The sequence below is a fragment of the Thermoascus crustaceus genome (genome assembly GCF_041956765.1).
Source record: "Thermoascus crustaceus strain CBS 181.67 unplaced genomic scaffold VTN00scaffold_11, whole genome shotgun sequence".
Lineage (NCBI taxonomy): Eukaryota > Fungi > Ascomycota > Eurotiomycetes > Eurotiales > Thermoascaceae > Thermoascus > Thermoascus crustaceus.
The window spans coordinates 679,660-690,499 of record NW_027192537.1 but is presented as its reverse complement, the minus strand read 5'-3'; the positions used below and the strand labels follow the sequence as shown (position 1 = coordinate 690,499).

The 10,840-nt window shown below is 50.1% G+C and overlaps 3 protein-coding genes across 3 annotated transcripts; 2 read left to right on the top strand and 1 right to left on the bottom strand.

Annotated features, from left to right (window-relative positions):
• Positions 1 to 1,553: 1,553 nt before the first annotated feature.
• VTN00DRAFT_2958 (uncharacterized protein) lies at positions 1,554 to 2,565 on the top strand (the record flags this gene model as incomplete). The annotated part of the gene is made up of 3 exons (XM_069429221.1): positions 1,554 to 1,641; positions 1,705 to 2,013; positions 2,081 to 2,565. The coding sequence occupies 3 exons, from the start codon at positions 1,554 to 1,556 to the stop codon at positions 2,563 to 2,565; spliced, it is 882 nt and encodes a 293-aa protein (XP_069283370.1).
• A 447-nt stretch (positions 2,566 to 3,012) lies between these two features.
• On the bottom strand, positions 3,013 to 4,858 carry VTN00DRAFT_2957 (uncharacterized protein; the record flags this gene model as incomplete). Its single annotated transcript, XM_069429220.1, has 8 exons — positions 3,013 to 3,281; positions 3,425 to 3,457; positions 3,545 to 3,663; positions 3,752 to 3,855; positions 3,929 to 3,998; positions 4,161 to 4,356; positions 4,445 to 4,532; positions 4,586 to 4,858. 8 exons carry the CDS (start codon positions 4,856 to 4,858, stop codon positions 3,013 to 3,015), a joined length of 1,152 nt encoding a protein of 383 aa, XP_069283369.1.
• A 2,838-nt stretch (positions 4,859 to 7,696) lies between these two features.
• On the top strand, positions 7,697 to 8,622 carry VTN00DRAFT_2956 (uncharacterized protein; the record flags this gene model as incomplete). Its single annotated transcript, XM_069429219.1, has 2 exons — positions 7,697 to 7,766; positions 7,829 to 8,622. 2 exons carry the CDS (start codon positions 7,697 to 7,699, stop codon positions 8,620 to 8,622), a joined length of 864 nt encoding a protein of 287 aa, XP_069283368.1.
• Positions 8,623 to 10,840: the final 2,218 nt, after the last annotated feature.

The window sequence follows — 10,840 nt, the reverse complement described above, 5'->3', positions numbered from 1 at the left end:
GGCAGCGGGGGACCCTCTATCAAGCCCTGGCTAGGGTGGGTCTGGCAATACCTACTGCAGCAGAGGATCACCCAGAATCCCAACTCAGCAGATCCCAGGGACTACACAGGGACAGTAGATCTCAGTCTGAACTACCAGTTCAGAATGGGAATTGCAGTCCAGGAAACAGGGTCTGTCATAGCCGGAAGGCTCTATATGGACATTAAATTTGACGTTAAATTTGATTAATAACAATAATAATAATAACTAATCTTTCTTATAACAGATTATATTTAGTTCTCTAAGAGTTCAATTCTATTTAGTATTTACTACAGGCTGAAAAGAGTTTCGTAATTAAGAACAGTTGTGTGACCTTAAGAGTTATTAGTAATAATTCTAATTTTATAATTAGTTAACTATATAGAGTTGGTGCTAGTTTACAACTAGCAATATTCACTGAAGCAAATTATGACTAATCTATTTTAGACCGGCTGCAACCAACTGCAACCTTTATGCTCCCCTCTTGCCTAACACAAATTTGGCAGTATAGTACCTAGCGCTATGTTATACTCTCAAGACCGTCAGATGCCGCAATCTTGGCATCAAATCTCTATCTCAGTAGATCTCGATGGGGTCCAGATCTGGTCTGGTCTAGTCCAAATGATGCTTGAAGAACCAGACTTTAGTCGTTAATCTGACCTGACCGTTGAATGAGTATCAATTCCATGTAAATGGAAACGAGTATTGTTGATATCCTACCTACTGAATCGGGATAGGAGAATGACACACAGGAAATTAAAGTAATGGTTTAATGGTCCGCTAACCAGCCTATCACTAAGCATCTTGAGGGTAGGGAGTAAACAAGGGCGTTACATACAGGCTGGGATATTATAAGAGGCATGAATGAAGAGCCAATTCAACTGGGAAAATGACTCAGACCAATTTGAAAGCAATGGTTCGGCCCGCGGCTGACAATGCCTACCTAGGTACTTAGAGGACTTGAAAGAGTAAAAAATATATATACATGCTCGATCCGATTTGATGCAGATCACAGACCACAAGCGCTCATGCCTGAGCTGTGGTCTCGAAAATAGGCACTAGTTACTCTCCAACTCCAGCCTACCAGCCATGAGAACATGCTCAAGCTCCGCTTGTGGCCGTTGGCTCAATCAAACACTCCCAATACTCGACCAGGTCCTGGCTCGGTGTTGTTGACGAGGAAGGGCCGTATCAGCGGAGAAGATATCACGTGCTCGGCTGGAGCTTCCGGCCGCGGGAGCTGCCTCCGTCTCGCCTTTCCCAATGGTTCTCTGCCACATGCATTACGCAGAGCGGTCAATCGCATTGCATCGTGACAAACCAAACTCCAGCAATGGACCATTCGACCACGTTTCTAGACCAGCTTCTCAGGAGCTTTCTGTTTCTGTTTTTCTTCATCATGTTTACCATCTCTGGGAATTCGGATATCTGTTACGACGACCTCGAAACTTGATTCCTGTCTTGTTCCAGGCACCATACAACAGACACTTTTAGGTACATATATAGGTCCATAGCTACGTTGGTAGCTCACGACAATGCCCGGTGAAACAAACGGCAACGGAGCAGCTCCTGATGGCTACCCGCAGACGAAGTTGAATACGATCCGTATATACAAGCAGCGAGGTAAGCTTTAGTGATAAGCAGCTTCTGAGCACGCAGCAAGAGCTAACTCTAGACTCTCAACAGGCTACTACGACTACCGCACCGTACACTCGATCGTCGCCGCGACCTTCGTCTCACACGTCGCGTTCACCATCACCGACGAAGATGGGGAGTTGACGCCGATGAATATGCCCCTAACGGCTGTCATGGGCCGCTACGATCCTAATGACCCTCTACCAGAAGATGATGGAGATGAGGCGGAGTATATTCGCCAGCAGGAGGCTGTGCTAGATGGGCCGGCGGATCTGTACCTGCATACAAACGCGGCGTCGTTACTATATAAATCGATCAAGGAGAAGGGGTCCATAAGAGTCTGTGTGACTTCCACGAAAGGCATGCCTACCTCCCATCATCCCTTGTGCAACTGAACGTAGCTAACAACTCCATGCAATGAAAACAGTCGACGGCGTCGTCCTCTTCTTCACCCCCAACGGCCACTCCCTCAATTACCGCTCCTCCATCATCCACGGCGACGCCACCCTCATCACTGACCCTGCCGAGAAACGCTACGCCATGCACCTCCTCACCAACCACATGTCCCGCCGGCGCTGGTCCGCCACGAACCCCGTCACGCCCTCCGCCCTGAAAGCCGTGCAAGTCATGCGGGTCCGGATCCGGTGCGCGTCCGCGAAGGTGCGCGCGGCGAATATCGGCGACTTTGAGCGCGAGCAGGTCGGCGAGAGGGAAGATGTCTGGACTGGCGTGGTTCCGGTTTATGAGGTCCTGGGCGAGCCGGTGGGGAGTGGGGTGTTTCCCGAGCGGACGGCAGAGGGGCAGGTGGAGGAGTGGAGGGTGGCTAGGAATGAGAGGGAGAAGGGGTATGCGGAGAGGGTGGCGCAGCCGTCGGAGGTGGAGTTGAAGATGCGGGAGATGGTTTCGCAGTGATGAGGTTGGGGTTTGGGATAAGGTAATTTTTCTTTTTTGGGTGAAATTCGCCTATGCCTATTCTTTATGAGGTCCTATTTGGCTGCCTGTTGGAGTCAGGAGGCCATTTCCCCGGCTTCCCTTGGTCATTTATATCGCCCAGAGTGCCGTGCAGGTTTCTACTGCGGTGGGAGACCTCCACAGTTCATACTGCTTGTCTTGAGGCACGAGGAGATGCTTGGAGAATCGGTACTATATGATAGTGGTTGGGATTGATCAGTGGGCTTCAATAGCCAAGTTCAACGGGGAGGAACGAGTCCTTATCGACGGTCATTCATTTCGTCGAGGGAAACTATATATGTGAATTAGTTAGGTAGACAGCCTACCAGCCAGAGACCATAGATCTAAACAGTTCAGCGCACATAAAGACAACTACTTCCCACACAGACAACCGTTGACTTCTAACCTCTAAACAGATGTAGCGGCCCGTTCATCAACTTCCACGCCCTTGACATTCCCATTATCCTTGAATCCCTGCTCTGCAACGCGTGCAACAGCATCCACAGCGACACCTTCCTCAACCCTCTGAACCTGACTCTGAAACAGAACCATCCCCTTCCTCACCGCTGTCTCCTTATCAAAGGTACCGTAGATATCATGCTTGTCCTGCATCCCGACGCGGGACGGCGGGAAGATCCTCGAGAGGACATGATAGAGGACGATGGATTCGGACCAGCCTGTTCCATTGTATATTCTTAATTAGTATATCGTTGTATGAAGATGGATGCCTGGCTAATTTAGGGAAGAATGGAGGGATTAGGGTTATGTAAATACCGAAAATGTAATTCCCGAATTAATAGTTCATAGCGCCTTGGCTGACCTTTTGCGGAGGTGTTTAGTTCGGCGATCATGCCTGAATCGATCATTTGATGTTAGGTATATTTTAAGCATTGTATATGTCTGCAGATATGGATGTTGAGGCTATGTTGTGGAAACGTACCAGGCATCGCGGGCGCAAAACACACCACCCACGTCAGCACACCACGCCAGTTGACGCCGTAGGTGTACCAGAATGCTCCGTCGCGGGCAGTTGTGTAGAGGGGCTGAGAGTTCGATGCGCTGTGTGCTGTCAGATATCTTTCTTCTTGACATATGGGCGGCACCTTATATGGAAAGGATTCAAAGGGGTTGGGCGCTGACGACTTACCTGCCTACGGAGAAGGAGGACATGGCAGGGACGAAGACGGACGAAATGCTGTAGATCAGCCAGGGCTGGATGGCCCATGAGAGGAGTGCGGTGATTATACTTCCCTAGGGTAGAGTAAGTCATGGTGTACTATACATACAAGGAGTAGGGTGGTGTCGTTGAAGAATTTGTCCTTACTCTTCTGATGTTGATGAACTTTGGGAAGAGTCCGGCGAGATCCATACCGCCAGCGAAACCGTTACCAAGGCTAAGACAGTTAGAACACAGTGAACAAGGTACGGGAATGGCTCAGGGAGCAGGTGAACGTTTGAATACTTGCATGTTCATGCTAAGCTGCGCACAAGTGAGTGCCAGTCCGCAACAGAATGCCGCCGCGCGGCTCTTCGCATTATAACTCTCCGCCATCCACCCCATGATAATGTCCACCGGACTCCACATCGGGTCGCCGCCGTAGACTGTGGCCGAGGATGTGATAATAATGCCCATGAAGGGGACGGCAACACCCAGCACGAACAATGAGAAAAGGGTGCCGGGGACCTCGACCTTCTGCTTCCTCGCAAAGCGGGTATAGTCAGACTGGTTCATGATGCCCGCTGACGGAGAGCCTATGATTGAGGTGATGCCGTAAACCCAGGCCCAGGCCCGCTCCGACGAACTCAATTGCTTCTGTCCTTGATGAACGAGTGGCCCTACCTCCCCAGATGGTGATTCCAGCGAGGACGCAGAAGGCGATGACATTGGAGACGGCAACAGGGTTTTTGGATTTCTCCGGCCTCGTCAACTATATTACCGTTTAGATGGCTTGAGAAAAGTAATATAAGATTAGGGGCCCACCATAAACGGGAAGGAAATAATCTGGAAGATCAGAAATCCGATAAGGTCCCGAGTTTGCATATACGCGCTTTCAGGGAGGGTGTTTTTCATGGTCATGAAGGAATAGCTCCAGCTGGACATGATGACAGTGCAGCAGAGTCCACCAAGCCACGCCTGAGATGCATACCACACGACCGACAGGACAATCCGGATCAGGATTCCCAGGTACGATCCGTAGATTCCGAGAGTCATTCCAATTAGCCAATTAGTCACCAGGATGGCCAGGCTCCACATGTCAGGACGTACCGCTGCGCAACTGTAAAACCAATGTGCCACTCCGCTCCTGTCCAGCCGTTTTTAAGGGCTAATTCTGTTGTCAAGGCTTGTCCAATCACGGTGACTACCATGGTCTCCCAGACCGAGAGGCCTGTGGAGAGCAGCGAGGAACCACTAGACCAGGATGCTACTGTGAGGCTGTATCCAAGTCAGGACATACATCTATACCAGAGACGCGTAGATTCGCTTCCTACTTCGTGATCCCCCAAAAGCCCAGATAAGCAATGTGTCCCCAAGTCCGGCGAGATGGAGGCATGGGAACAATATCAGGGTTGACCAAGTGGTTGGTCTGCACGCCATTGTATCTGTCGTCCCCAACGGACAGCAGATTAATGAGCTTTGACACCATGGACACCAGTATCCAAAAATTGACCGATCAAGGGTCGAAGGCAAAGGAAGAGTGTCCGCCAGCACTCGGCGCAACGAGACGTTGAGATTCCAGCAGAGCAGCTTGCGACGGTCTAGCGGGGAGGCTTGCAGAAGGACTAGGGAGATCTTCTAGAACTATCTGTTCAGGTGAATGAAGGCATCTTTTTGTTATCGATGCGGTTTCAGAGCTTTTTTTTACGGTTGGACTCGTCGGGACAGAATGTGACAAAGGGCGAGGTGGAGAGATTATTCCTCATTATGAATCTATTCTATCTTTTTTTTCTAGCAATTTTGAAAACCGGTGTTTCAAACTCCAACTCCTATATGGATGCCTCCAACGTCAAGAAAGAGATCGGTGAAAAATGATGCATCCCTATACAAAATATCCATATCAACAAGCAACCGAATGCACATATATATGCCCTGAACTTATAAATACTGTACATTGGTAATCTCCAACTATACCATTTATGTATGCTTCAGAGACATAACATTAACCATTGATAGAATAGGAACCGCAGGGCAGCCGGTTCGCCAGCCAGCTAGCTATCTAGGTAGCTAGCGCAGCTTTCGACTGTCCGTCAGTCATCGAGATCCCACGGAAGATATACGCGTCGTTAATTCCGTGGAATGCTGAGAGTCAAGCAACACAGCTTGTGACGGTCTCGCGGAAAGGCATCCAGAGGAACTGGCGAGTCCTTCTAGTTCTGGCTCTAGCTCTGTTGATGTGGGTTGTGACGGTGTCGGAGTGGCAGTTGCAATCGCAATAGTCGGGGGGAGGACATGAGGAGAAGAGTGAGATGGAGAGATTCTTGATGATGGTGATGATGCTGTCGGGTTCCTTTGGGTAATTAATGCTGAGAATATGAGGGTGTTTTCTTCTGGGTCGATTCCTGAACAATAGAAAAACAAACAAGGTTAGAAAAGAAACAATTGATCCAAACTGGTATGAAGAGGGCATATTTATTAAGAAAATATGAAAATAATACTTCTTCTAGCTTCATATCTTCCGCGACGAGCCTCCCAGAGTGTTAACGATGCAATAATGAGAGATGGAATTCCGAGGGCTAAAGTGATGATGGCTTCGGCTGATAGCGACGATGACATCATAAGTAAGGTAGATATACAAGACATAGGAGTTGGTTTGGTGAGGCGGAGAGAAAGACAGAAACACTAGGTTTCAGGAATTTTGGTTTGGAACATACATATATTGACTTTTTTACTGAAACGTCAATTGAGGCTCCTTTTATCTCAATCCCACGTCCATGGATGGAGGCGAACCAGAGCCGCAAGAACCAAATCTAAGGAAAGAAAAAAAGGTCAAGATACCCTTGTGGTAGTGCGACTGGAGTGGATTGGCTGGACTTTGAAACTGCGAAACTGCGAAACTGCGAAACTGCGCTCACCTATCATCATGCTATCAGCCGCTATTGAGGTGGAAGGGATCGCCGGTGTGGGTTCTGGGGTACTGTGTACCTGCTTTGCCGCGCGGTCCGTTGAAGATAGACGACTAGCACCGCCAAAAATCGGTGTGATTTTGTTGGGAACCAGTAAGAGAAAAGGAGTCAATATGTGTCGTCGCGCAGGCTAATGCGAACTTTGCTTTCGGTGACATATTTTAGGTAGGTGATATAAGCCTACTAGCGCGCATAGCCTCACCAAGGGGCCGGATTGAGGCGCGGTCTAATCCGACTGGCTAATAACGGTGGCCGCAGAAATGAGAACCTCGTAAAACTGGGGGAAAGTGGTGATACTCGGAGCATAGTTACTATGAACTTGTTGCCTGAGGAGGCTGGGCTGGCGCATGCATCATCACCCAGTCCGCCTCAAAAGAGTTTGTCTATCAGGCGTCCCGGGACGATGGGCCCTGGGGCCTTGCATCCCTGCATCATCTAGTGCAAAGAAGACTCACGTCTTCAACCCAGAGCCTCCTGAAACGAGCCGGCGAGGAGTGACTTCGGAGCTAAACAGACCACACAGTGCGATTATATATGATTCGACGTCGTATGGATAACGGCAGCTGAGAAAGCGCTCTTCGGAGATCTAATGACGTTCCTTCTCTATCCAGCACTTGCCTGGGTGGCTCCCGGCATTAGGAGACAGAGAACAGAAGCAGAATCAATTCTCTTCAACCGCCATCTTCTTTCAGTCTTACCTACCTTACCAATTCATCATGTCCGAGCCTCCGCGGAAGAAGCCTCGACATCTCCAATTCGAGAAATGCAGAGACTGCAGACGCAGTGAAAAGAAGGTTCATTATCTAAGTCTCTGACACAATGACCTGTTTCCAATTTAGCTGACTGTTTATACCATCCAGTGAAAGGTATTCAGGGAACGCCTGGAACATCAAAATCAGCACCTATACAAAACACGTCTTTTCTACGCGTCATTCAACCCAGAGAGGTCTCTAGGCTTCTATAAACCGCCATGGAGGCCCCAGAGCTCCATGGTGGTGGTGCAGCTCACGCATCAACCCCGGCAATTGGCTACGTGGCAAGTCAGTCAACTGAGATACGAGAGCTGCCAGACACATCAACCCCAAGCCGATGGACTCAGCAGGCCCGTCAAGGCCTTCTACAGATGAGAATTATCTGAACCTAGCTCAAGCAAGTCCGAAGAACAGCCTGGGAGGTGCTGGGGCATATAGGGATGGCATAGCATCAAGCCTGACCAGCAGAGTCCAGAACATAATCAAGCAGCGACAAGCCAGCAAAAGACCCCTAGGCCATAGGGGTCCCTATCGGGCACCACTGACAGATATCAGCAAGCAATTCCAGGCCCTAGCAGGGGCAGTTGAGCAACAGGCAAAAAGCCAACAGCAGGCTCGCCAAGGGGAGCTGGACATCATATGGACCCAGGTGACAGAACAGCTGAACAGCTGGAAGGCAGAACAGCAGATAGAAAAGGAACACCTTCTAGGGAGGATCTCTACCCTAGAGCTGGAGGTCAGCAAGCTCCAAACAGAGCTCAATCAAGCTCAACAGGCTCTGAAGACCTCTACACCAGCCCAGTCAGAAACTGCGCACAGACCAGCCAGTAGAGCTGCAGGGCACACAACAGCAAAGAAGGCACTCAAGGATGCTTTAAAGGCTGGAGAGGCCTCTAGGCCTAAAGAAAGCATGAAGCAACCCCCAAAGAAAGGGGCATCATATGCAGATATAGCAGCCCTGCTGGCAACCAAGCCAGGGGGGCAAGAGTGGCAGACAGTGCCTGCCAGGCCAAGCAAGACCCAGAAAATGGAAGGTCACAGAGGCTCCAAGGAGCCGGTAAAGGAGGCCATGAAGGCCCGGAAACCAGGCAGCTTCACCCCAGTGAAGGAGAGAAACAAGGAAGCGCGCAGGCTCCTATTCTGAAGAGAAGGGGGTCTGGCGGTGTTACAACGCTTGCAGAAGTGAGGCTATGAGAGGGGGAAGCTCTCTGAGAAACTACAGGCCGACAAATCAATCAGAATACAATCAGACCTCCTCCTTCGACTCAGGCCATACAAATCGACAAGGGGTCTTCAATTCAGTCTTCTAATCAGAAGGGCTATTTCAATTAACAAATGTATATAAAGATTCTCCTTAACCATGGGGATCAGGACCCCGTGGTCAACTCAAATAGCAATCTTGATAGCAACATTGCTAGTAACGGCCTATTCATCTATCTCTTTCTCTTGCTTTCTGTCCTCAAGATAAACCCAACGAGCCTCCGCCTAAGAAGTCTTAGGTCCGCCGTTACAGGCGGCTCCCAGAGCAGAGAGGGAGGAGGTGATACTGGCCATAAACCAGGGCCTGGCCAAGGAGGGTTTCCCAGGGTTTATCCGTGTGGTTGACATGGGCTATACAGCAACAGGAGCAATGACAGTGCTGTTAGAGAAGGGCTCCCTAGACTCCATGCTGCTTCCAGACTATAAGGACCTACTAGTAGCAGCAGCCTGGCAGGCAGACCCAGCAGTGATATCAGTGGAACTCCCAGAGCAATAGTATAGAGTCAAGGTCCATGGGGTCTCTACCAAACGCTACCTGACCTGAGGGCTAGAACTAGCCTGGGAGGAGATTGAGTTGGGCACTGAGTTCCAGCTAAGGCAGAACCCTACATGGCTCTGAAACCCACAGGAGCTTAGAGGCAGTGAGCAGAAGGGGTCCACTATTGTCATTACTGTGGGCTCTCTGGAGAAGGCCCAGAAGCTTCTAGTCAATAGGATTCACTTTGGGGGCTCTAGATACTGAAAAGAGCACTATTGGGAGCTGGGACCAGATACAGTCTGCCCCTGGTGCTGTGGAATTGGACATTGCAGCTACAGGGCATGTGGGAGCAGGCCCCCATTATGCTTCATCTGTGCAGGGCCTCATGAAGGAACTGAACATATCTGCAAGGTGGTGAACTGCTCAGTTAAACCAGGGACTGCATGCATGTCAGCATATGCCTGCAACGTGTGGCAACTGTGGAGGCCCGCACCCAGCTACAGCTGGGAGCTGCCCTAAGAAAAGAGAGGTGTGAAAGCGTCTAAGCAAACAGGGTGATACTAGAAGGGAGGAATCTGAGCCCCCAGTGGAAGCAGCCCTGACAAGAAGTCAAGAGGCAACCATACCAAGCTCAACAGGCTTTGTGGTAGTCATACCCAGTCAACAAGCTACCAAAATCCAAAGCCAACCAGCTCCAGCTAGCCCAAGAACCCCCCAGGCCTTTCAGAGAAGGCAGGCATCACAAGCTTTGAAGACCCCTATAGCAGTTAGGGACCCAGACATGGAGATGGGAGGCACCCAGGCCCTAGCACATACTGGCTCAGAACCAGGCTGCCAGGCAGAATGTTAGTGATACAACATAACTGCTGCCAGACCTATGTGGTTACAATCACAGCTCTAGAAGCTGGGCTACAGCTAGAGGTGGGCCTAGCTTGCCTACAAGAACCCTATGTAGATAGGGACTTCCGGCATGGGGGACATCTAATATACTGGCCAGAAAAAGGGCACACAGAGACTGCCAGATGGCAGTGGCAGTCCACAGAGATCTGCTAGACCAACTGGCTGTAGAAGCCAGGACAGACCTACTAGACCACCCATCTCTAATGGCATTAGATATATGGGAGCTAGGTAGGGCCTGGGAAAGGGTTCAAAGGACCCGGGTGGTGAACTGCTATGATAACTGGTTAGGGGCGGACCGCCTCTGGCAAGGGGAAAACATGAGGCGAAGGCGTGCCATTGAGGATGCAGAATGGAGCCAAATAATAGAGGCAAGAAGCCTGATATTAGGGGACTTTAATGCACACAGCCCTCTATGGAACTCACAGGCAGAGGCCCATTCAAATGCAGGGCCACTGGAAGCTCTAATTGACACATATAACCTCCATATCAACAATGCTCTGGATATACCAACTAGGCCCAAATCAACCCCAGAGGTGTCAATTATTGACTTGAGCCTGACTACCTCTGAGTTGGGGCCTCTAGAGGCATGGTTTGTGGACCAAGACCACTCTACAGGCTCTGACCATGAAGTGATAGTTATGGAATGGAGCCCTCTGAGAAAGGACCCCAGAGAACCCTCTAAGGAGATCACCAGCTGGCAGATTCAGGCCCTGCAGGCAGATAC